Source organism: Desmodus rotundus, chromosome 3, assembly GCF_022682495.2.
Source record: "Desmodus rotundus isolate HL8 chromosome 3, HLdesRot8A.1, whole genome shotgun sequence".
NCBI classification, from domain to species: domain Eukaryota; kingdom Metazoa; phylum Chordata; class Mammalia; order Chiroptera; family Phyllostomidae; genus Desmodus; species Desmodus rotundus.
The window spans coordinates 125,034,330-125,061,274 of record NC_071389.1 but is presented as its reverse complement, the minus strand read 5'-3'; the positions used below and the strand labels follow the sequence as shown (position 1 = coordinate 125,061,274).

Below are 26,945 nucleotides of genomic sequence, written 5' to 3'. Positions count from 1 at the left end.
TTCTCAAACTTTGATTCTATAGAAATTGATCTTCTTATTCATCAGATTTAACAAGTTTTTTCACACTGAAAACCGGCTTCACTGTTCCGCTTACCGCCTTTGCCTACCATATTTGTTAGGGTTTTGGACCGAGAATTGTAACTTTCTTAACACCTCATTTAGAAACATTTAAAAAAATGTAAAAACTATTTTTAATTATTTTCAGAGGTAAAGGTGATAAGGACATATCTGACCTGTAATTTTTGAAAATAGAATTTTAATTTTTTCTAAGTAACTTTTAATCTGTACAATTAGTACATGCTTACTGTCTAGGAGTTGTAGTGTAAAATAATAAAATAACCTATAATCCCACTGTCCAAAATAACCAGTATTGAACATTTCTGACTGTTTTCTACCTTTTTAAAAATCACTACTGTAATATTATGTTGTAATTTATGTTAGCCACTTAATAAACTTTGAATGATTTTAGGTTATAAATTTAAAAAAAAATTCTAGATGAATTTATCATGCAAGAGATACCTGAGTATAGATTCCATATCGTTTTCCTATTTCCATGAGGACACAACACAGTGCTGGGACTAGTAGAACGAGTCTCTGATGAGTTTTATATTGCAAGTAAAGCTAATTTTGGAAAATATTTAAGAAAATAAAATAAATTACACAATGGAATTCTATGCAGCAGAAAGAAAGAAGCAGCTCCTATCCTTTGAGACAGCATGGATGGAGCTGGAGAGCATTATGCTAAGCAAAATAAGCCAGGCAGTGAAAGACAAATACCATATGATCTCACCTTTAAGTGGAACCTAATCAACAAAATGAACAAACAAGCAAAATATAACCAAAGACACTGAAATTGAGAACAGGCTGACAGTGACCAGAGGGGAGAGGGGAGGGGATTTCAGGGGAAAAGGGTGAAGGGTTTGCAGGAACAACTATAAAGGACACATGGACAATAACAGTGGGGGAGGTTGGAAACAGGGGAGGGAGGTAGGGATGGCTGGAGTGGTGGGGAGGGGTGGGGGGAAAAGGCCAAAAACTGTACTTGAACAACAATAAAAAAAGGAAAAAAAAGAAAATAGAATAAATTAGACTATTTATACTTTCTCCAATTATTTTCCTCACAATTTTCATTAAATCAGGATTTATGACTGTGTTTTTTTAAGGCCTCACATGTGGTAATGAGGATATGTTTATTGATTTCTAGAGAGAGAGGAAGGGTGGGGGGGAGAAAGAATGAGAGAGGAGAGAAAAATACCAATATGAGAAAGAAACAGTGATGGGTTGCCTCCTCTATGTGCCCTGACTGGGGATTAGTCCTGCAACCTTTTGGTGTATGGAACAAGGCCCAACCAGCTGAGCCACCCGGCCAGGCCACTGTCTCTGTTTTTTCAGCAGCATTAGAGTTGTATGAAAATGGGTCAGAACTACTTCTTTTTAAAACTGCTTCTTTCATCTTTTGCTTGTCTGAATTGCATAGTTCATTAGCTCTTCTTACATCTTATTTTTCAAAATGGGCTAATGGACGCTCTATTCTCTGAATTCTTTCACATTTGAGGATATGTATCATTGCCTTCATACCTGAGAATATATTTGTGCCTACTATTTTTAGGTCACACTTTTACTTGGTATTTTATGGACATTGCTGCATTGCATGTATGATATGTGTTGCTGTAGTAAACCTGGAAGCTAACTTGATTTTTCTCTCCTCATAACCGTTCTGTGTCTATATACCTGAATAAGATTTTCTTTGTCCTTGATCAGTAATTTAACCAAGAAACATCTTATTGTCAATAAATCCACACAAATTTGTCTTGAAATGTAATCCTTTTTCAAACTACAGATTGACTTATGCTTTCATTTCTGGAAAATGTTGTTTTTATATATTTGAAAACTTTTTTGGTTTAATTTTATTTTTCAGTCATAGATGGTCCATATTTTGTTTGACTTTGTCTATCTTTCAGGTATATTATTGTTTAATTAATTTAAATAAACAATCTATGTGTTTTTATCTTGTGCTTCTTCACATTTTATTCTCAGTGTGATTATCTCTGCTTTGTGGGCAATTCAGTCGTTGGCTCTCTGTTATATAAATGTTGTTTCTAAATTACTTATTAGTCTGTCATGGTCCGTTTTGATTTATTTCTTCACCTACATTTATTGTTTTAATATCATTGGTCTTGTTGACCTATATCTGTTGTTTTAATAGTTTGGGTCCATTTGTTTACCTTTATCTGTCATTTTAACATTTTTGAATTGTTGTTGAATTAAATTTCTTTAATGTTCTTCCATAGCCCAAAGCATTTTCAACATAGTTTCTTCTTTCTCGTGTTTTCTTCAGTGTAGCATACTTACTGTGTAAGTTATATGTTGTTGTGAAATGAAGTACCCTGAAACTTAGAATTTAAAACCACAAACATTTATTACTTCATATTTTCTGTGGACTAAGTATCTGGGGTTGGCTTAGCTGGGTGGTTTTGGCTCAGGGTCCCCCATGAGGTTGCAGTCAAGCTGTTAACCAGGATGGCCTTCGTCCCACCACTCAGTGAGGCTGAAGGGACTACTTCCGAGCTCTCTCACAGGTGTTAGTGGACCTCAGTTCCACATACCCTTTAGATGATACTCTGTTTTTTCCTCATTAGGCTAATTTTCAGGTTATATATTCAATATTTGCTCCTTTTTTAATGCATGTCCTCCCTCATTGTTGTATTTATGTCATTGTTTTTAGAGATCCTACTGAATCTCCTTGTTATCATTTCACTGAATTTCCTTTAAAACCTTTAAAACCTTCAGTAGGATTTCCTTTAAAATTTCATTTTAAAATCTAAGAAGTATGCCTTCCTATCTATGTACAGAATTCCTCCACTTGTCTGTATAACAAACTGTTTGAGGATGCCAGAAACAGGTTTTCCCAAGTTTTTCTTCCATTCTACAACCTTTTGTTGTTGGTGGAAGTGGTCAAAATTAAATACAGGTAACAGTTCTATTCCATAATTACTTTGATTTTTTCCAACATATTGTTTTTTACAATATTACACAAGAAGTGCATTCTCACTTAAATTTTTTTAAAATAGTGAGGTATACAATATAAACTGAAATTTTCTCCTTCTACTTTCTCTTTTTTATTTTGTAGGCATAACCACTGTTCACAGCTGTTTATGAAAGAGTTAATACCTTGTCCTATGTGATACCAAATTATAGATGTATAGATTTAGATTCACGTATACTCAGGCATTGAAGGCTGTGTATGTAACTTAGGTTTTACACGCAGTAATATTCATAGAAACTCTTCTGTGTTAGACTTTGTATTGAAGATTATATATATTCATTTTATGAATTCTCCATAATTTATTTAACTATTTCTTTACAGATAGATATTTAACTTATCTCCCTTGATTTCTTTGTTTTTATATAATATGGTGAAGAATCCCTCTATATATTATTTCATAGATTTATATGTGTGTGTGTGTATATATATATATATATATATATATATATATATATATATATATATATTCCTAGAAGTAGAAATGCAAAGTCAAATGTACATTTGTATTTGAAGTTAAAAATCATGGTAATTCACCAGATTGGAATCTTTAACAGTTCTTAGATTAATCGTACATTCTCTGTATGTTGATTGAAAATTGTATTGTCTTAATAATCAAAATTGACTGGTAAGGTTAATTTTATTCTTCCTAGCCAAACATGTTATACACTGATCATTGTTTCCTACATATACATACAACACCAAGGTGGAAGCGTGTGTAGCACGTTTGAGGAACAGCAAGGAGGTCAACATGTTAGATTGAACTTAGAGAAAGGGACAGTAGTAGTGGGTGAATTCAGAGATAAGGAGGTGTGGGCCATTTTAAGGATTAGAGGAACTACTCTCCATTATTGAATATCTAAAAGTAGTCCACATTCATTGTCTCCACTTCCACTGTTCTATCTTCTAAAGCAGGTGTGTCCCACCTGCGGCCCATGGGCCTCATGCAGCCCAGGATGGCTGTGAATGCAGCCCAACACAAAAGTGTAAATTTACTTAAAACATTAGGAGATTTTTTTGTGATTAACGTGTCACAATGTCACATAAAACAAATGTGCATACAATGACATTTTATGACTTAGACATGTACATTTTCATATTAGTGATCACAAACTTGGGAATTTCTCAATAATTTTGAAAGATTATTGAAAGGGCTGCTGCATAATTAAGGTTATGTGAGGACTTTTTTGCTTATCTGTGGTGGTAGACATCATGAAAATTATGCATGGACCTTTCTTTTTGCCCAGTTTTCATAAGTGTTTGTGTATTTAATGTGTGGCCCAGACAACTCTTCTTCCAGTGTGGCCCAGAGACGCCCACATGTCAGATCCCCCTATTAAAGGGATTGCTCCCTAGATGGCTCTGGCAAAAGCTGCTTCATCACTGCCAAAGCAGTGGTCTCCTCATTACTGTTTTGCCCACACTTACTCACACTGTTGATCATGTATAAGTTAATGTAAATAGAAATGCCCTTGATAATTGTAAATTACATAGTTTTATTTTATTTTTACTAACAACTATCATCCACACAGAATTCAGTTTGCCTTTTCCTCTATCCCTTTTCCAATTGTTCTCCTGCTTTATCTGTTGTTTCCTTCTGGCCCTAATATTTCATCCTTGCTTCTTTTTTGGGGTGAACTTTGAAAAGTTTCACAAACATAGTACCCACTCTAGAATTAATAGAAAATTTTATTTCTGATTAGCTCTGTAAAACTTAAGAGCCATGTACATGGCTTTTAAAAATATTGTGCTTAGCTCTGGCTGGGTTGTTCAGTGGGTTTGAATGTCGTCCCATACACCAAAAGGTTGAGAGTTCATTTCCCGGTCAAAGCATGTACCTAGATTGTGGGTTTCATACTCAGCTGGGGTGTGTACGGGAGGCAGCCAATCAATATTTCTCTCTTACATCGATGTTCCTCTCTCCCTCCATCCCTCCCTTAAGTCAATAAAAATACCTTCAAGTGAGGATTAAAAAAAAGTACTGTGCTTGCTTAAGACATTTAAATATTTGATTAAGGACATTTGAAGTTACACAACTACAAATTTTCATTGATTACTATTTCTTTATACCTGGAAAGCATTTATCTATTTCTGTGGATTAAATGATGTTCATCAGATATGATTTTAAGGCATTCTATATTCCAAAGTGTTTTTTTAAATTTCATTAGAATTTAAATTACATTGTGGCTAATATATATTTACTATTACATGTAATACACTGTTTATAATCCCTTGCAATTGATAATATATAATTAGTCTATTATTTTAATTTAGTCAAATACCTTATAGGGCCAAACAATTTACTTCCTGAAGACATCAGATAACTTTCTGTAAATTACGATTGCTATTTTATAACACAGGAAAGTACCAGTACATTGATCCTGGATAAGAAAATCTTATTAAAAATGTAAGATTGTTTATACTTAAGTCCTTTATCCATCTTGAGTTTATTTTTGTGTATGGTATAAGTTGGTGCTCGAGTTTCATTTTTTTGCATATAGCTGTCTAGATCTCCCAACACCATTTGTTGAAGAGGCTGTTTTTATTATATTTTATGCTTCTGCCCCCTTTATTGAATATTAATTGAACATGGAGACTTGGGTTTATTTCTGGGCTCTCTATTCTGTTCCATTGGTCTATGTGTCTGTTCTTATGCCAATACCAGGCTGTTTTGATTACCATGCCCTTGAAATATAGTTTGATGTCAGATATGGTGATTCCACCTACTTTGTTCTCCTTTCTCAAAATTTCTGCAGCTATTTGGGGTTGTTTATGGTTCTTTATAAGTTTTTGAAATGCTTGTTCTATATCTGTGAAATATGTCATTGGTATTTTAATAGGGATTGCATTGAATTTATAAATTGCTTTGGGTAGTATAGACATTTTGATGATGTTAATTATTCCAATCCATGAACATGGTACATGCTTCCATTTGTTTGTGTCTTCCTTAATTTCTTTCTTCAGAGTTGTATAGTTTTCTGAGTACAGGTCTGTTACCTACTTGGTTAGGTTTATTCCTAGGTACTTGATTTTTCTTGTTGCTATAGCAAATGGGATTTTTCCCCTAATTTGTGTTTCTGATATTTCATTGTTGCTGTACAAAAATGCCTTTGATTTCTGATTATTGACTTTGTATCTCACTGTTTTGCCAAATTCACTTATTAGGGTGAGTAGTTTTTCGGTGGAGTCTGTAGGATTTTTTATGTACACTATCATGTCATCTTCAAACAATGACAGTTTTACTTTCTCCTTTCCAATTTGTACGCATTTTATTTCTTCTTCTTGTCTGATTGCTGTGGCTAGAACTTCCAATACTATATTGAAGAGAAGTGGTGAAAGCAGACATCCCTGTCCTGCTCCTGATCTTAGTGGGAAAGATTTTAGTTTTTGTCCATTGAATCTGATGTTGGCTGTAGGTTTTTTATATATGGCCTTTATTATGTTGAGATATGCTCCCTCTACTTCCACTTTCCTGAGCGTTTTTTATCATAAATGGGTGCTATACCTTATCAAATGCTTTTTCTGCATCTATTGATATGATCATGTGATTTTTGTCTTTTGTTTATGTGATGTATTACGTTTATTCACTTGTGAATATTGTACCATCCTTGCATTCCTGGGGTGAATACCACTTGGTCATGGTGTATGATCTTTTTGGTGTTTTGCTGGATGTGGTTTGCCAGTACTTTGCTGAGGATTTTAGCATCTTTGTTCATCAGTCATATTGGCCTGTAGTTTTCTTTCTTTGTTTTGTCTTTGTCTTGTTTGGGGATTAGGATGATGCTGGCCTCATAAAAAGAATTTGGGAGTCTTCCCTCTTCTTGGATTTTTTTTTTCATTGTTATTCAATTACACTGTATGCCTTTTCTCCCCGTCCCTCCACCCCACCCCAGCCGAACCCACCTCTCTCCCCCATCTCCACCCTCCCCCTTGGTTTTGTCCATGTGTCCTTTATAGTAGTTCCTGTAATCCCCTCTTCCCACTGCCCCCCCCCCCCGGCTATTGTTAGATTGTTCTTAACTTCAATGTCTCTGGTTATATTTTGTTTGCTTTTTTCTTCTATTGATTATGTTCCAGTTAAAGGTGAGATCATATGGTATTTGGATTTTTTTGAATAGTCCGAGAAATATATGGGTTAGCTCTTCCTTAAATGTTTTGTAAAACTCTCCTCTGAAACTGTCCAGTCCAGGGTTTTGTGTGACGGGAGTTTTTAATGACTGCTTCAATTTTGTCAGCTGTTATTTGTCTCTTTAGGCTTTCTGCTGCTTCTTCATTCAGTTTTGGAAGATTACATTTTTCCAAAACTGAATGAAGAAGAAAAGTGATACCATAAAAGTCCTATAGGAGAAGATAGGCAGGAAAATCTGATATTCCACACAACAATATTTTCACCAGTATGTGCCCTAGAGCAAGGGACATAAAGAAAAGAATAAACAAATGGGACTTCATTAAAATGAAAAGCTTCTGCATGGCTAAAGAAAACATTACAAAAATGAAAAGGGAACTAACTGTATGGGAAATATATTTGCCAATGATATCTCAGACAAGGGTTTGATCTCCAAAATATATAAAGAACTCACATGACTCCACACCAGGAAGACAAACAATCCAATTAAAATATGGGTAAAGGACCTGATCAGACACTTCTCCAAAGAGCACATACAGAGGGCCCAGAGACATATGAAAGAATGCTCAGCATCACTAGCCATCAGAGAGATGCAAATTAAAACCGCAATGAGATACCACTTCACACTGGTCAGAATGGCCATCAGAAATAAATCAACAAACAATAAGTGTTGATGAGGTTGTAGAGAAAAGGGAACCCTAGTACATCGTTGGTGGGAATGCAAACTGGTGCAGCCACTGTGGAAAACAGTATGGAATTTCCTCAAGAAACTAAAAATGGAATTGTCTTTTGACCCAACAGTTCTACTACTGGGATTATACCCTAGGAATCCTGAAAGAACTAATTCAAAAGAATTTATGCACCCAAGTGTTCTTAGCACAATTTACAATAGCCAAGTGCTGGAAGTAGCCTAGGTGCCCATCAGTAAATGAGTGGATCAATAAACTGTGGTACATTTACACAATGGAATACTACACAGCTGAAAGAAAGAAGGAGGTTCTACCCTTTGCCACAGCATGGATGCAACTGGGGAGCATTATGCTAAGTGAAGTAAGCCAGGCGGTGAAAGACAAATACCATAAGATCTTACGTATAAGTGGAACCTAATTAACAAAACAAACAGACAAACAAACAAAATATAACCAGAGACATTGAAATTAAGAAAAAACTGAGTGTAACCAGAGCCGAGGGAGGAGGGAAATAGTGTGGGAAAGAAGGGAAAGGGTTGTAAATGAACATGTATAAAGGACCCATGGACAAAGCCAAACAGGATTGAAGGTGGGAGGTGGGCGTGGGTGGGGCAGGGGAAAGTGGTGGTGGGAAAATGGAGACAACTGTATTTGAACATCAATAAAAAATATATTAACAAATATATGATTACTGCCTAAATTTAAACTTATATTTCTCTTTTCTTCTTTGGGTCTTTACATTTTCCTGCTTCTCTAAGATATTGTGTATTTTATTTTTCATTATAAAAATTTACTTTTAGCATAAAATTTTTTTTAGAAGAATCATTCATAACATTAATTTTCTTTGACTAAAATTATTAGAGATACTGCAAGTTGAAATATAATCTTTTTTGAAATGTATCTCTGAAATATTTTATAATAAACTCAATCCTATTATATTATCTGAATTTTTAAAATATGGTATAGAATTAAATCTTGTGAGATCTTGGTAATGTTATTTTTTTTTATTTCTCTATTTTTGCTGCAAGCAGTCTCTCTGCCCTTTTTTTTCCTTTAAATCACAGTATACTGTATAATCTAAGGAAGAAATATTTAATGTTTTAATTTTTTTCCAGTATAAATTGATTACATAAATTCCAGATATTAGTTTTTATACATAATTATGTTTTAAGATTATGTTTAAGCTTATTATCAAATAATTTTATGGTAGAAAAACATATCTATTTTAAGATTTCATTGAAAATATTTTGTGACTTTGACAAGAAAATCAGATTGGAACTCGATTCTCCAGAGTTTAGCCTCAGTGTTCCCCAGACATACAATAGTCACTGAATATGTTCTTCTTACCAGCACTTCCTCTAATCCTTAAACAATATTTCTGGTTTCCTAGAATTGTTTAGTTCATATAACAAGGTCTTACCTACAGAGAGCATACATAGTTCATTGTTCAATCGAAATAGCACTTTATAGATTTTTACTATCTTCCATAAAACATTTTCCGGGTTTAGTGAGAAATGACTGACATGCATCATCACCGCATACGTTTAAGGTGCGCAGCCTGATGGTTTTACATGTACTGTGAAGTGATACCACAACGGGGTCAGGTAACACACATCTTCTCATGTGGATACAATTAAAAAAAGAAAAAAATGTTCCATGTGACAGAACTCATAGAATTTGCTCTTTTACAAACTTCACAGCTGTGCTGGCTGCAGTTGTTGTGTTGTCCATCATACCCCCGTGCTTGCGTGCCTTGGAAGTTTGCACCTTTCGGTCGCCTTCCTCCAATCTCCCATTCTTGGCCTCCTGCTTCTGGTAACCACAAGTCTGATCTCTATTTTTATGAGGTTGTTGTGGGGTTTTTTCATGTTTGTTTTAGATTCTACATATAAGTGAGATCATACAGAGTATTTGTCTTTCTCTGTCTGACATACTGCACTTAGCATATGGCCTTCAAGGTCCATCCATGTCAACACAAATGGTAGGATTTCCTTGCTTTTTTTTTTTTTTTTAATGGAAGACTAGTTCTTCCATGAAATTTTTACAGACTTTCTCAGAATCTCTTTCCAGTACTAACTATGGTTGGCTTTTTTAAACAACCTTCTCAGTTGTTTTCCTTATGATCCCCCATCTATACTCTAAGCCTCCTCCAACTTTTTTTAGATAGTATCATACTGGTTTTAAGTTTATCTGAGCAAAAAGGAGACCACTTGTGACAACCTTAAAATACTTGAAAATATACTAATATTTCTTGGGTTTTATTTTATTTTTTTAAATTTATTTTTCAATTACAGTTGATGTGCAATATTATATTAGTTTCAGGTGTGCAGCATAGTGATTAGACATTTATATACCTTTCAAAATGATCACTTAAGTCTCATACCTACTTGATGGCATACGTAGTTATTATAATATTATTGACTATATTCCATATGCTGTACTTTATATTCCTGTGACTATTTGTATAACTAGCAATATGTACTTCTTAATCTCTTTCACCTTTTTTAACTTATCCACCCATCCTTCCTCTGTTTTGGCCATCTATTTGTTCTCTGTATATATGAGTTTCTTTCTGTCTTGTCTGTTTATTTTGGTTTTTTGATTCCACATGTAATGAGATAATAATGGTATTTGTCTTTCTTTAACTGACTTAGCATACTACCCTCTAGCTCCATCCAAGTTTTCATAAATGGAAATATTTAATTCTCTTTATGGCTCAGTAATATTCCATTGTACACGTGTACAATGAAACATTCTTATCCATTTGTCTATCAATGGAAACTTAGGTTGTTTCATTGCTTCATTGATTATAATATGGTTGTACCCACTTCATTTGGAGGGTAGATATCTCAATGGAAGTAAAAAGGTATTCTGATGTTATATATTAAAACTTAAAAAAGGATTCAAATAAAACATTTTGAATCACTGCTTTTTATACCTGAAACAAGTATAACCAATATAAGATTGTATTCCAACTATACTTAATAAATAATACATTTTAAAAAACCAATCCCTTGAAACTAAGTTAAACATTACTTTTTTAAAAAGAGTCCACATATATATTCATTGTTCCATTGTCATTTGAAAATGTAGCATTCAGTGCTCAATGTATGTCTTTAGCATTTTGTTTAATTATCAATTGATATATGATATGTCATTCAAAAATACATCTCCCCCAGTAGAAGTTTAAATAATTATAATACACTTTACACATTTTCCACCAGGAATTTGGCCCAAGTCTTCACTTGTAATTAAAAATATTGGGAAATATAAATGTGCAATTATTGAGAAAAAACTGAAATTCTCCTTTAGAATCTGGAAGAATCATGATACAAGTGATCTTGGAAATTTTTCTTCCAGGTGGTTTAGAATCTTTGAAAAATCTTCAGCAACTAGTTGTGGACCACAATCAGTTAATTAGTACAAAAGGCCTTTATGATACTCCTACCATCATATACCTGGATTGCTCACATAATCATCTTACTAAGCTGGAGGGTATTGAAAATTGCGGATTGCTTCAAATACTGAAGTTACAGGGAAATTATCTAAGTGAGGTAATTGCTTCAACTTAATTGATTTCTGTGATTAATGCAATACTCTCTTTTCTTGGAAATATCAACCAAACATTTTAAAAGCAGTTTTGATTATTTTTCTTCTTTTTTGCTTACCATCTGTATCTTATTTTCAGTTTATTTTAAACTATTGCACTTTTTTTCTACTTAAAAAAATGTTCACCATAGGATATTTTTAAAGAAATTAAGTTTAACAGTTTTTCATAATACCAAAATGTAGGAAATCAGAACTTTTACATTACATTTTAGTATGTAAGTGGGACCAAATTTTCTATCATGGAATTCTAATTAAAATTTATCAGAACTATCTTGTATAGAAAAAAACATTCTAATTATGAAGTTAATTCTTAAACATTTTATTTTTAGTAAAATTCTCATTACCTTATACTTTGATTTATGATATGCAGTTTACTAAATATATCTGTTGTTAGTTTTGATAGGTTTTATATTTTTAAACGTGGTTAAATGACAAAAAATATTTTGCTTAATGTAAGTGAATGACTCAACTTTAAATACAGCTTCCATCCTTGGAGAATCATGTTCTACTGAGAGAACTCTACTTGGACGATAACGGCATTTCGGCTGTGGAAGCGTTTTCTTCGTATTGGCTGCCTTTGCTACAAAACCTCTCTATGTCCCAGAACAGGTAAAAATGAACTTTATTTAAGCAATAAATTCAGAAATTATTACTTCAATGTATGATCTTCATAATAAGTAGAAAAGCTGTTAACTTTTTCCAGTAATTCAATGGAAGTGTATCCTATTAAGTTGATATATAAATTATAAATACAACTTTACAGATTAAAAACATTAAAATGTATTAACATACCCTTGAATTTTAGTAGACTTTCAATTGTTACTTACCCTACTCACTCTGTTTCTTTTTAAAACTATAAATGGAGAGTACTATCAGGGTAGGTTTGTTTATATTTGTAAAGAATATAGTCCTTGGAAAATACAGGAGGTAGTTAATTTAATTCAGAAGGATGTCTCATTCTCTCAAATGGTACTTATTAAGTCCTGGAAGAACGATTTTTAATCTGCTCTCAACTTGCATGTCTTTTTGTAACCGTTACGATTGATTTAAATTCGATTTCCCTAAGGGTATAAAATAACACTTAAAAATACTTTTAACATTAAATCGACATAGGTATCTATCACAGAAGATCCATTTGAAACTACCAAACATCTGGATCTTTGTAGAGAATAACCGTTGAAACCAAAACAGGAGCACAAAATGTATATTCCTTCCTCTGCTTAATATTTCATTGAGGCCTATTCACTCTAATATGATTAATTTGTTTATGCAAGGCCCGTGGAGTAGGGAAGAGAAACCACCTTTAACAGAAATTCCTTCTTTGAGTTGTACAATTCTGGCAAAACAAGTGAACAAGGACAACCCAATGTTAATATATGTACCTGTTTCCCCCCAAAGTAAAGTGTGCTCTCAATCTGAGCCACAGCAGTGTTCGTCCTTTGAGCATGGGTGTCCCCACTGATTTAGTTTCCACCTATTAAACTGTTCCGTTATTTTACAGATCAAAACTGAATGTGTGTTCAAAAAATTCCCTTAGATCTAAAGTATGAGGGGTGATTTAACTTTTAAAGGGCATTTATTCCAGAGCCAACTCTATCAGATAACACTTTTTGATTAATCTGGGCCATCCAAAAACACACTGGATCTTTTCCTGATAAGAGATAAAGTTTTAATAGAAATACTAGCACATCTAGCATATTCCATAGAAATGGTTCTCAAGCCACAATGATGAGCATAATATTTTAAAAGATTAGAAAAATTTATATTGAGAACATTTTTGAGAAAAAAATGCCTTTAATTTCACTGAATAATTTAAATCATCAAAAAGTATTCTACTTTTAAAAGTTAAAAGTAATATTGGCTGCTCATAAATTTTTCCCTATCAATCTAATATTACTAGGAATTATACATACTAAACTATTAAAATGTCTTTTAGAGATGATAACAATAATTGGGAAACTTAAACCCAATACTCATTTATAATTTTGTTTGCTTAGCCTTACACATTTGGATATTGAGGTGGTGCTTCCTATTTTGGAGGGTACAGAACTAATACATGTTCATTCCCTAAAAAACTCTTAGAAATAAAAGAACTTAATTTTTGAACTGAACTATATTTAAAGAGATGAAATTCCTATGTAATTAATATATGCTATTTTGAACTTTTTAATAATGTTGTCGCTTACATTTGAATTTAGTTTTCATGGGTGTCTCCTGCAAGTGTCTCCTCCATTTCTGAAGGGTGAAGGGAGGAGGTCTAGGGAACCAGGGAAATGTGACTGATACGAATGCATACTTATTTTCTAAAATCATAGTAAAAATAATTTTCAACCTTAGGATTTTTCATGATAACATAATACCATAAACTGTAAAAATTATCCATCTTACATTAAGCTTTGACATGTGCATTGACATATTTCAGAACTGTATCAGGTTTGGTAAAACTCAGAATCAGCCGATTTAAGTTTGAATTATGAATCTACAATTTATTTGTCAGTTGACATTGAAGAACTGTTTTCTCACGAGCCGAACCTCACTTTTTTCATGTGTAGAAAAGGATAGTAATACCTACCTTACCTATTTTATGGGATTTTAATGTAGATCCAAAAGGAAAATGTATGTGAATACATTTTTGCAAACCTGAAGAGAATTTTATAAACAAGATATCTGGATTTGTGTCTGGCATGTCTTTTAAATTACATTTTTCTTTTAATTTTTGATAAATATTTTCATCACAAGGAAGAAATTGTGTCCATATGCTCTTTCTCCAACAAATGAAATGCATATAAAGAATGATACTTAGTACATATTGTTTGAAATACTTGTTTCATCCTGACTTATGTTTTAAATTTTCATTACGACATGTGACTGTTTTAAGTTTGAGTCAATGGAGTTCTCACTGGAAGACTCTCTGGCTTCACAAGCCTTTCTACCTACAGTGAGACTCTAAGTAGGAGCAGAAAATGAAACCTCTTACCCATTGGCTGCTCATCGTACAAATCTTTTGCTTTTTGTCGTCTTTGAAATTTATATCTTTTTTATGCCCAGGGCTAATGTGACAAGGTCAAATGGTATTAGGTTTTCACTAATGTCCTTTGTCTTTCTGGTTTGAATTTTCTTAGGAAAAATATACACAGAATGTCAGTAAAAAGAAAAGTTTTAGAGGTTCTTTTTCTTTTTTAAATGTAAAGATTCTACTATTAGGTTTCTACCAACCTAATGAATAGTCATAAAAGTGAAAATAGCCAGTTTCTTGATTAAAATTTCCCCAAAAGAAAAAGAACATGATTTTAAAAACGTAACTATCTGAAAAGGTAAAATTTCAATATTATACAAATATTTGGTCAAACCAAATATTGCCTTGCTTGAATAGATATTTTAAGATGGGGATTTTTGTTTTTAATTCTAAAACTTTATTGGTTACTTTTACTTGATACCTTCATATAACTTATATTTTTCCTATGTGTTGTTATGTAACTTCTTGGTGAAAATATAATATACTCTGAAAAAGGAGAAAAGCTCATTAACAATTAATCTTTCCAAATCCTTTTATTAGAAGAGCAAAAAAATATTACAAATATATTAAAGGTAGAAAACAAATAATCATTTTCTTGTTAGAAACACATTTATTAAAACTATTTTTACTTGAATAACTTTAATTTATTCCTTGTAATAATGATGTAGAACATGCCTGAATAGGATATTAGGGTTTAAATTCACTAAGTATACATTGACAAAGTTTTAACTTTCTTCTTTTTTTATTTCTCTTTGTTTTCCTGTATACATGTGGCATTTCAGTAAATTTTAATATTAAGGACTATGTGTCCAAATATTGAACTATATGTGTAAATCTAATGGTCAATATTTTCTCACTTTTTCTTTTATTACCTTGGATTTTTCTCCTGGAAATTGTTTTTAAGAAGTAGTGTTGTATAGGTTTAGTATAAGTAGTACTATTGTATGTATTTAGTATTGGCTACATTCAGAAAGATCTCCCAGCCCAATATTTAGTCTCTTTTTCGTCAGCGGTGTCTTCTGTCTCTCTGTTACTATACAACAGGAGAGTACAAGAGAGGGGTCAAGGTCAATACAAGGGAAAGTTCTGTGTCAGATGCATGAGGCCCCTAGTCACAGCATTATTCCGTAATCTTCTGAACATAGAACTGAAGTATTTTTTTCCTCCATTGCTGGGAGCTATTAGAAATAAAGATATAGAATCCTGCCAGGCTAACTAGAGGGAAATATTTTTTAGAAAAGCAAAAGAACTGGAAATTAATGCACACTATTTTTGTACCAAAAATACTTCTTCATCTGAAGCATATTTTTAATAATTATGAAGTTCTAATATTTATAGGGGGAGTTAGTCATAACACATTTGTATTTGTGATGAGAATAGATTTTATATGAAAGAATTCTTGTCTTAGTTAAAGATTTAGATGATTTGGCTTAATTTTTATTCCCAAATTTCTAGGGTAATGTGATATTATATTCAGAGTAAGTGTAGCTTTGTCTTAGAAATGCAAACTAAACCAAAGTCAATTTTTCCTTTGTGGCTTTTTTTTTTCTCAATGATGTGAATATTTTGAATATCATGTTTCTTGCTTGAATGCAGGCTCTTCATGATGATTTTATCTTGGAGAATAATAGAAACTTTTTTAAGTAGGAGGAAAGATTATTATTATTAGAATTTGAGTATACATAATTTCATAAGAGTATTGATTTTAAATGCTTATAAATTTCTTAAGTTTATTCCACTGATACAAAACATTTTTTATTATTGTCATCCTTTGATGCATATTTCCAATTTATAAATAACCAGGTATAACTTTAGATACTTAGAATATTTTTACTTTCAATCTAGTAAACAAAATATTTTAAAATTAAAAACAGAACTAGTGACTCTAATCAGTTATCTGCAAAAAGTTAAAATAAATATTTTTATGATTTTTACCTACTCATGGTTTTTATGTGTTTGATCCAGGAAAAAAAACCCATATAAATAATATAAATTCTCTGTAAGTTGTCCTTATACAAAGACAAAGCAAAACAATAACGATAATATTATGCACTTGTTTTTATTTAAATACCACATATACATTAAAGTCCATGATATTTGTGATTGAAGTTGGAAATTCAATGATATTTCTCTTTAGAAATGAATATACATTTTCCATTATAGAATAAATACGTATAATTGTATAAATATTGCATTTTAATAAGTACTGTTAATAAATGTTATTATGATTGTATTTTAATGTACAAATACAATTGTACATGTAGTTATATATAATTACATATGATTCTGTAATTGTGTCATGTAATGTATAATTATATAGTTACTTCAATAATGTTAAGGGCATTCCAATTTAAATTTTCATGAATTCTATTTTTTTTGTTTTTAGTTTGACAAAAATCACACCGCTTTATCATTTTGTTTCTCTGGAAAAATTGGATGTCAGCAACAATTGTCTTTCTGGTAAGTTTAGAATAATATAAAATTTAAAAAAAAATAAGTTTTTGAGTTTCTGTTCCAAATATGATAAGGAGTTGTTGTATGTAGATGTATTAATGGTATTTACAAATCATAGTATATATATGTATAAGTGCATATGTAGGTGTCTATAAGGCATGTCCAGAAGGTATCCAGCCAGGTACTATGAACTATAGAGACATTTACTGAAGAAAATACAAGATACAAGAAACTGTGCATAGGACAATGATGCCTCAGTCCCCTTCGAAGTAAGAATCTTGGGACCTCACACAGTTATCCCAATATGAATCAGCTGCCCTGTTGTATTTTCCTGAATCTCTTCCCTTTCAAAGGTGATTTTAGTTTCGGGAAAGCCAGAAGTCTCAGGGCACCAAATCTGGGCTGTGGGGGTGGGGGTGTGGGCTGCATCATCTGGGTTATTTGATGTTTTGCCAATGTACTCTGCATGAGACATTATGCATGAGCAGGTTTATTGTCGTGATGAGGCTAACAATCACAGATGCCCATAGCTGTGGGCTGAGAATGATTCCATTCTCAGTTTCTGTGGAGGAATATTCAAGCTTAACACGAAATTTGATGTGTTGCTCTACCTGCTCAGTCATTTTGAATGTGATGGCCACACAGTACACATACTCACTCAACAGCATCTATATACCCCAAATGACTAGTACAGTGAAGTCATCATAGTTCATGCATCCGCATTCCAGTCCACTCTCTTGACTGCAAGGTTACGTTGATGTTGCACAAACTGTTCTTATTATATTAACAATGGTTGGACTTTTTCCAAACAGACCTCCTATATATATATATATATATATATATATACATATATATATATATATATATATACACACACACAATAAGGTATAGAGGAGGAAAAATTTCTCTTCTACCTTCTTCAGTTCTTAGCTGGTACTAAGAATTAAACTGACACAAGACAAATAAAAAAAGAATACAAGTTTTAATTGTTTTTCCTTCACATGTATATGGGAGTTCTCTCACAAGAAAAAGATCCCAGGAAGCAAGTAGACTTGAACACTAATATAGTAAATTGGACAAGAATAGTAAATTGTGAGACCATGACACAGCAAAAGTGCTTGGATTAAGGAGTTTAATTAAATGGAGAAGGGACTAAAAAATACAGGGTAGTTTAATAATTTGTACACATTTCTCTCAGCCTCTATTTCTGTCCATGGGATAAGAATATCTCTTTCCTCCTAGTATAGGGAGGTCATCTTTCACATGGCAATTTCATTTCCTGCTTTAAAGAAAAATAAGGAAGATGAGAGTACCTTTGCCTCTGCTGTTTTTAGCGTTCCATTATGTTATATTGAAGCCGTGTGTTCTGAGCTCCTTTAAAGGCATGGTGAAATAATTCCATTGCATTTTTTCCACTTTTAAAATTGTAGTATTTCCATTTCTCTGGTAGACCTCGGCACATGTCACATTTATATCGTTACTTAATATCATATGTCTTTTAACTATGAAATAAATAGCCTAGTGAAGATGAGGAAACAAACTCGTCTACCTTGTTGACTTCTAACAGGCATAGACACCCATTAAAAGTGTATTAAGAAATGATGAAAATGATGAATTGATTTGGTTGACTAATTTCCCCAAAGTTTGCCCATCTCAGCTCCCTCTAGGTTTCCTCATAAAGACAACTATAGTTCTAATTTGTCACCATAAGTTAATTTTGACTGTTATACATCTTTATATTAATGGAATCACACAGTACATTCTCTTTTGCCTCCTCTAGTTTTCTTTGCAGAACTTTCCTATGATATTCCACTATGTTGTTTACATCATTAATCTTTTTTTCCGAAGTGTAGTCCATTGTATGAATATAGAATATATCACAATTTGTTTGTACATTCTCCTATTGTCTGGTATTTTAATTGCTTGTGGTTTGGAGCTATTATGATTATAAAGTTCCTATGGAAATTCTTCTACAAATATTTTTGTGTATATATATATATATATATGTTTTCAGTTCTTTTGGGTAAATGTATACGAGTGTAATTTCCATATAGTAGAGTAGGTGTATGTTTAACTTGATAAGAAACTGAAAAAAACTCTTTCCCAGTGTAGTTGTAACATTTTACAGCCCCACATGCGATGTATGAGCGTTCCAATTGCTTGATTCTACAGGGTGTTTGTATTTCATTGTGTTACTTTATTATGGTTTTAGTTTGCATTTTCCTGATGAAGAATGATATTGTGCTGCTTTGCATGCATTTATTGATGATTTCTCTATATTTTTTTATGTCTATTCAAGTGTGTTACCATTTTTTAATTTGATTGTTACTTTTTATTGATTTGTATACATTTTTATGTATTCTGAATGAAGTTCTTTGTCAGATATATGTTGTGCAAATATTTTCTCCCAGCACTCCTTAACTTACTGATTTTATTGATGTTATCTGTGGATGAGCAGAAATTTTAAATTGTGATGAAATTTATCATTTCAAAGTATTTTTCTTTGTGTTCTTTGTAGTATTTTCTCACTTTCAGATTGAGATGATTTTTCATGTTTTCTGGCTTTCTTATAGAAGTTTTGCATTTTAGTTTTTACCTTTGGGTCTGACCTATCTCAGATTAACTTTTGTACATGATCTGAAGTAGGGAATAAATTCAGATTTTAAAAGAGATGTTTAGTTGTTCCAGCAATTTGTTAAACAAGCATTTTCATCATTGAATTACTTTGGTGTCTTTGTCAAAATTGATTTACATTTGGCTACTCTGGATGTGTTTATATTAACTGCTTTTCTCTTAAGAATAGGTCATTTTTCTATTTCTTTTTAACATCTAGTTTTTAAATTATATGTTGTACATTTTACATATTACGGAGTCTGTAATATGGCCTGAGTCTGGATATGGTTGTCTTCCTTTTAAAGGGTGTTAAGTTTAATTCTGGTAGGCAATTCAAGTATTGATGGACAATTTTTTTTTTCTGTCAGTCTTAATTTCATTCTCTCCTAGGACAATTCATTTTAGTTTTCAACTCTGAGCACATGCCCCTACCCTAGGGCATTATGTTCACTCCTAATGCATAGTCTGTAATATTTTAGCTGAATCTCTGAGATACTCAGTTAGGTCTCATTCCGGCTGGGCTGAAACTCCAATGTCTTTCATTGCTGTATGAACTTCAGCGTCATCATTCAGCTCAGCCAGCCCTGCAGAAGGTGATCTCTGCTAGGTTTTTCAGAGTCTTGTCCTGCCTATGTAACACCTAGCCCTTGCCTAATGGCCTGCGGTAAATCTTCACATTGACTTCTTCTCCCAGCTCATTCCACCACAAGGTATACACACAAAGCTGCTTCTCGGTACTTTTTACCATAAACTCCAGCATCAGTTCTATTCTTTGCCTTCTCACTCAGCAAAACAGCCTCTTTGCTTGGTCTCTACTCTCTGGCTCAGAAGTGCTAAAATGCTTTCAGGCAGAAAACCACTGTCATTGTAGGCTCACCATGTATGCTTCCCTTCTCTCAGAGTCAGGCTTAAAAACTGGTGCTTTAGATATATAAACCAGTTTTATGATTCTTTTCTGTGGGACAGCAAGCCCAATGTAAATTACTCTGTAATGTACCTAAAATTAACTTACTGTTTTTATTTTTGAAAGTTTAACAGGTCCATGTTGAAAAACTTTTTAAGAATATCTTCAATTCAACCACTAATCCTATTACTTTTTAAAATCTAATTTAAATTTTAATTGTTTATATTTTATTGTCTATGCTATTACAGTTGTCCCAGTTTTCCCCCCTTTGCACCCCTGTACCCAGCCCCCTCCCACTCCCTCAGGAAATCTCCACACCATTGTCCATGTCCATGGTCATGCATATATGGTTACTCTATCCCCTATGCTGTACTCTATATTCCCAGGACTGCTCTGTAACTACCATTTGTACTTCTTAATCCCTTTACCTTTTCCATCCATCCACCTAACCCGCCTCTCATCTGGCAACCATCAAAACATTCTCTGTATCTGATTCTGTTTCTTTTCTGCTTGTTTATTTTGTTTTTTAGAATCAATCGTTGATAGATGTATTTATTGCTATTTTATCGTTCATATTTTCCCTCCTCCTCTCCCTCCTCCTCCTTCTTCTTCAAGGACTCCCTTTAATTACAGTTGTATGCTTTTTCTCCCCATACCTCCACTCCACCCCAGCCGAACCCCCCTCCCTCCCCCACCTCTACCTCCCCCTTAATTTTGTCCATGTGTCCTTTATAGTAGTAATTGAATAACAATAAAATTTTTTTTTTAAATTTAAAGATTATAAGCAAAATATGCAGGTAAAAGGAAAATACTACAATAAATACATAAAATACCTTAAAAAAAAAAGAACACCCTTTAATGTTTCATATAATACTGAAGTGGTAGTGATGAACTCTTTAGCTTTTTCTTGTCTGGGAAGCTCTTTATCTGGCCTTCTGTTTCCAGGGAGAGACCTGAATCAGCCCTCCCTCACCACAAGCTTGTTCCTCTGTTCTTGCCTTGCTCTCAAGAGGATTTGAGTGAGGGGCAACACCTGTAGTGGTAATGAGATAGCAACTTTATTTACGAAATGCATATGAGCACAAAGCTGCAAGCAGGCACCCTGTATGGAGGAAACAAAGTTGTTAGTAAGTTCCGTAGTAAGTTTGTTCTATACACTTGAGCCAAGGCTACAAGTGGACACTTGGCTAGTCCAAATACACTGACTGTTGGGGTTCAGGGGTTATATACCTGAGTCAGCTTTCAGGTTTCTCCTCCTTCTCCACCTTCTAAACCTTGGGAATAATGTACAGCTACAAAGGCTTCTTTCTCAGCTAGTAAAGGCTCTTTGTCTTAGTGAAATTGTTACAGAGGCTCCCTTGCCCGGCACAGAGTCTCAAGGACTCCCCTCCTCCTGAGCTACCCCAGCTTGTGATATTCAGAACACCCGGCAATCTTACCCGACCAGTCTCAGGACTGAGTTAATTGGTGAGACATGACTTCCTTTTGTTTCCAGCCTCATGTTTTGAGTTCTTTGTTAGATTGTAATAGTGGAGGCCCTGCTTTATTTTCCCTCCAGCTTCTCGTTTCTAACTGCTACCTACAATAACACTTCCATTCTAAAAAATAGCTTCACTGGGTAGAGCAATCTTGGTTGTGGGTCCTTGCTTTTCATGACTTTGAAAATTTCTTGACAATCCCTCCTAGCCTGCACAGTTTCAGATTTCAGCTTCTCCTATTTTGTGTTTATAATCTGGAATAAACTGTTTTAAGCCCTTTGCACACACTATTTAATTTAATCCTCTCTATGAGATAGGTATGAAACTGAATCATTAATCAGTTGCATGATTTGCATACGTTCACAGGGCTGCTAAATAGTAGTAATATGTCTTCTGACATAAGGTTCTGTGTTCTGAATATGGTCTCCTTTTAAAAGTATATTGTTTTCTGCAGAACAACTAATTTTTGTTGCTTTTTAAATAGTTAATTAAATAAAATGCTCATTGATCTATGATTTCTTTTTCTGATATATATTTCATAATGATTCTTATTGTTTATTTCTGTAGATCTTACAAGTGCCGTGAAGTGGTTTGATGCATGCTATTCTCTCCGTGAATTGACTCTGACTGGAAATCCACTTCTTCAAGAAATAAACTGGAGGTAAAGAAACATTGTAGCATACTTTGCACATTATTACAGTTGCAGAAAACATAAACTGGTGAAAATTGTTTTGTGTATACAATTTGCTTTGGAAAAGTTAATAAAAATAATTTATAAGTTATTCAAGACAAAATAGTTTCATAAGAATAGTTTGAAAATATTCTCCAGCCTAAAATAATTTTTTGCATGGGTATGAACTAATGCAGATTTGAACTGATAATTCTCATCTATATCATAATTATGGGACAATTTTAATATGATGTTTACTTGAGTCTTATTTATAGAAAAGACATTTGTTGGGAATTGCCTCATGAGTCATCTAAATCACATAGGTTGCTACTTAAAATTATTTCCTTTTTGTCAACGATTTGCTTTTGTTTTAATTTCTTAAAAGTTAAAGTTGGTGTCTCTTATATGTATTATAAGCATGTGTGATTCCATGCCTCTCTTTGAAACATTGCAGTACCCAGGTATAAATGAAGAAAAGTATTTTTTTTAATTTTGAGAATTAATTTTCCTCTTCAAAAATGTTTTTCTAACATGAATCTCTCATATTATGCTAACACTATTTCCCCCAAATTGACTAGCAACTTTTATTTTTATATAATCAACTTTTTAAAAGATGGTATACATATAATCGACTTCATAATTTTGTTTAGGAATATGAATACTGTGTAAAATCCACCACAGGCAAGATATTGAACATTTTTATCACCCCAGAGAACTACCTCATTGGCCTTTGCAGTTGGTCTCCTCTTCCCATTCTTTAAAAATGCCTTTCCACTGTCTTTATGGCTTTTATGTTTTCCACCTAAAGTCAGCTAACATTCTTATCTTCATTCCTCCGTCTCTGAATACTTTTGAGATTTTATCCTTATCACTTGTTTTCAGCAGTTTGACAATGATGTGCTTTGGTGTGATTTAATGTAGATTTACTCTGTTTAGAATTAATTAAACCTCTTGGAACTGATGGATCAATAATTTCCATAAAATCTGAAAATTTAGGGCCATTACTTTTTCAAATATTTTCTGTCTCATTCCAGTCCTATTACCAGGACTCTAATTTCACCAATATTATACAAATTGATATATCCCAGAAGTTGCTATTGCTCTGTTCTAACATTATCATACTTTTTTCTGCCTATATTTCATTAATAGCATTTGCTTTGTCTTCAAGTTTTCTGATACTTTTCTTGTGTATCTATTCTGTAATTATTTTCATCCAGACTATTTTTCAGTTCAAATTTTAGATATTGTATTTTTCACCTCTAGAGGTATCTTTTATGTGTTTTTTAACATTTGCAGTTTCCTAATCATTCTCATGTTTTCCGGAATCATCGTGAACATACAGAGAATATTTATAATGCTCTTTTAACATTCTTGTCTGCTAGTTTCATCATGTTTTTCATTTTGAATTTGATATTTACTGACTTTTTTTCTGATTGGGTCATATTTTCCTGCTTCTTGCATGACTGGTCAATTTTGATTGTATTTCAGACATTTTAAATTTTATATTGTTGATTTGTTAACTTTTTATTTATTTTATTTTAAATGCCATCTAGAGGGAGTATACGGGAAACAAAATCAGTCAGGCTCCCTTACTGACCCGATAAGCAGCATTCCCATAACCTTGAGTGGGCCCGCAGGCGCGGAATCACGCTCTGTTATACAATCTCTTGGCATCTTGCCAGCTTTCTGTGCATTTAGTATATAAGGGAGTTGGGACCCCCTGCTGGCGCGACACACAGCTTGCAGCATGCATGGATTGCCCACCCTTGAATGAAGGCATGTCAGACATCCTCATGGCTCCATGAATTTCCTTCCATCTGCCCAAATCCCTAGTGAACCTGCCCAGTCTTGACAGGCTGCAAGACAAGGGGGATCCAAAAAAAACTAGAATTATCTTTTGCAGGGTGGGTCCCTTGTAATACAGGCTTCCCCCACTAGTGGGTGTTCTAGGAACCAAGCTATATCAATGTACCAGCTAGCGTTGTTGTGAGAGGCTGCATTGGGCTACAGTGAATTTTTTGAAGATTCTTTCAGTAAATTTGCCCATTTCATGATGCGTGATTTACCAGCACACTTGCCCACACTCTGCTGAGTGTTCAGCAGTTTTTGACCCAACATGGCATGTCCCCTATTCCCCACCCTCACTACTTACCAGATCTCACCCTGACTGACTTTTTTTGTTTTGTTTCCCTGGATGAAAAAAGTCCACAAAGGGAAACATTTTGCAAATGTGGAAGAGGTGAAACAAAAAATGGCAGAAACACTAAAAGGCATCAAAATCGATGAGTTCAAAAACTGATTTGAACAGAGGAGACAATGTCTTGATAGTGTATTGCATCAAATGGAGAGAGACTCAAGTTTAAAAATGTAAGAATAAATACACAATTTTTTATAAATAAATTCTGGAATTTTTGGTCCCCATCCCCCACCTTGTATTCTGTTTCTGACATGCAGCAGCTAAACTACTTGGAATTAGTAAGATAGTTTTAAAGCTTGTTTTTGAGTTCTGCAGGAAATGGTCAGAGTAGTGCTAATTGAGCCCCACTACAATTGTGCTGACTTTCTGAATATTGTCCCTGACACCTCTTATGTATTTTTTCAACTTTGGCTGATTGGAATTGTAGGTTCAGTGTTATGTAGGTTCTTGTAATTTTTCTGCCTTTTGCTTTCCACTGGTCCTTCCCTTGTTCTTACATGGCTTCCTCTTTCACATCCTCAGATCATTACTCATTTTCCAAGGGCCAGGTGAACTGTGTCCCAGAATACTGAAAGACTTGCCATATGTCCGCTTTGGAATTTTCTGGTGATGATTTTGGCCTAAACTCTTGTTTCTTTTAATGTCCAGAGGTACACATTTATTAAATGGCTTAGCATGATTTATTATATACTATTTGACATCTGTATCTTACCAGGTCATGGATACATCAGGGCAGAACAAAGCTAAAAATAGGGATTGTTACCTAATATAGCAAGGTGAGCTGGCACCAGGCAAGTGTAGGGAAAGGTAAACATTTACTAGAATTCAGGTAGAAAAGTCTGTTTCAAGATTTTCAGAGTTTGGATTAAGTCAGGAAGTCTTATCAATTTGATCAGGTAGTGAAAACACAACTTTTAAAACTAAAATATAGAGAATGAATGAAAGCTTTAGAAAAGGGTTGTTAAGGCATCTCATTTTAGGGCAGAAGCAGCTGACTCTCTTCCCTGACCTGGCTTCCCTGCAATGTGTGGCCATAGTCAGGAAGATCCCGGTTCTGACGGATTCAGAAGGAATATGAGATATTTTACTGAGGAATCAATGATCTGATTATGTTTACAATTTTTGTGTCTGATTTAATTTACCTGCATAACAAGATAAGAGAGTCTAGGGCGTGCTCTATGTTCCCCCCTTGGCCGAGTTCACTGCAAGCCTCTAACACTCTCTTTCCAGATGCAGAGTGGTGGGCAAAGGGAGATTTACAGTTGGAGTACAAGTAGATAATATAACAATTAATAAGTAATAATGCAAGGATAAACTACTTTGTGTACTCATAGCTGTAAACCTATGTTTGCTGACCCCTGTATTGGTTTCCTGTATTTGTTAATCAGTCTCTGGTTAAGAAAATGGCATTTACACCAAGTCAAACACCTGTGTGTAGTTTGCTGCTCTTGATAACTTATGTATCACAGTAGAGTTATTGCCTTTTCCAGAAAGTCGTCTTTTTCTTTAAAGCTCAGTTTTCACAGAAATTTCTAAAGTTACACTGTTGTTTGTTTGTTTTTTTAAGAAAAACCTGTTATGTAGCCACATGTTTTAGAACAGAACTTGTCAACTTCTACTTTAGAAACATGTTTCCAAGTGCAACTTAAGCTGAGTAGCATAGAGGAAAAGCATAACACAGTACAGTGATTCTCTAAGGTGAATCCGTAGACCTGCAACTTTATCATCATCTGGAAACCTATTAATAATGCAAAACCCTGGACTCTGTCCAGACCCGCTTAATGGGAAACTAGGGGATGATGCCCAGCCTGTGTTTTAAGAAGCCTTTGTATGATTCAGTACATATTAAAGTTTGAAAATCACTGTGTTTTTGTACCAATACATTCTAACTCTGCCCCATACTGTGTGATTCTGGGCAAGTATCTTAAGTTTCCTATGTCTCTGAATCCTCATTGGTAAAATGATGATAATTATAGTACCTGTCTTATGGGGTAGTCATAAGAATTTAATAGGATAATATACATATTTTTAGAACAATTCCTGGAAGCACACAAAAATCTACCATTTTCTGTTTCCAGGGTAACCAGACTATATACAGGTTCTCAATCCCCAAGTATTTGGGGTATGCCTACTCTACACAACCCGT

At 33.6% G+C, this 26,945-nt stretch overlaps 1 protein-coding gene across 6 annotated transcripts in view; it reads left to right on the top strand.

Moving 5' to 3' along the window:
- LRRIQ1 (leucine rich repeats and IQ motif containing 1) overlaps nt 1-26,945 on the top strand; it is a 242,786-nt gene that overhangs the window by 55,785 nt on the left and 160,056 nt on the right. For all 6 annotated transcript variants that reach the window (XM_053921022.1, XM_053921021.1, XM_053921016.1 and 3 more), the window contains 4 exons: nt 11,219-11,412; nt 11,949-12,076; nt 16,870-16,943; nt 22,500-22,593. In XM_053921022.1, coding sequence (XP_053776997.1) covers nt 11,219-11,412; nt 11,949-12,076; nt 16,870-16,943; nt 22,500-22,593 — 490 coding nt within the window. The remainder of the gene's footprint in view (nt 1-11,218; nt 11,413-11,948; nt 12,077-16,869; nt 16,944-22,499; nt 22,594-26,945) is intronic.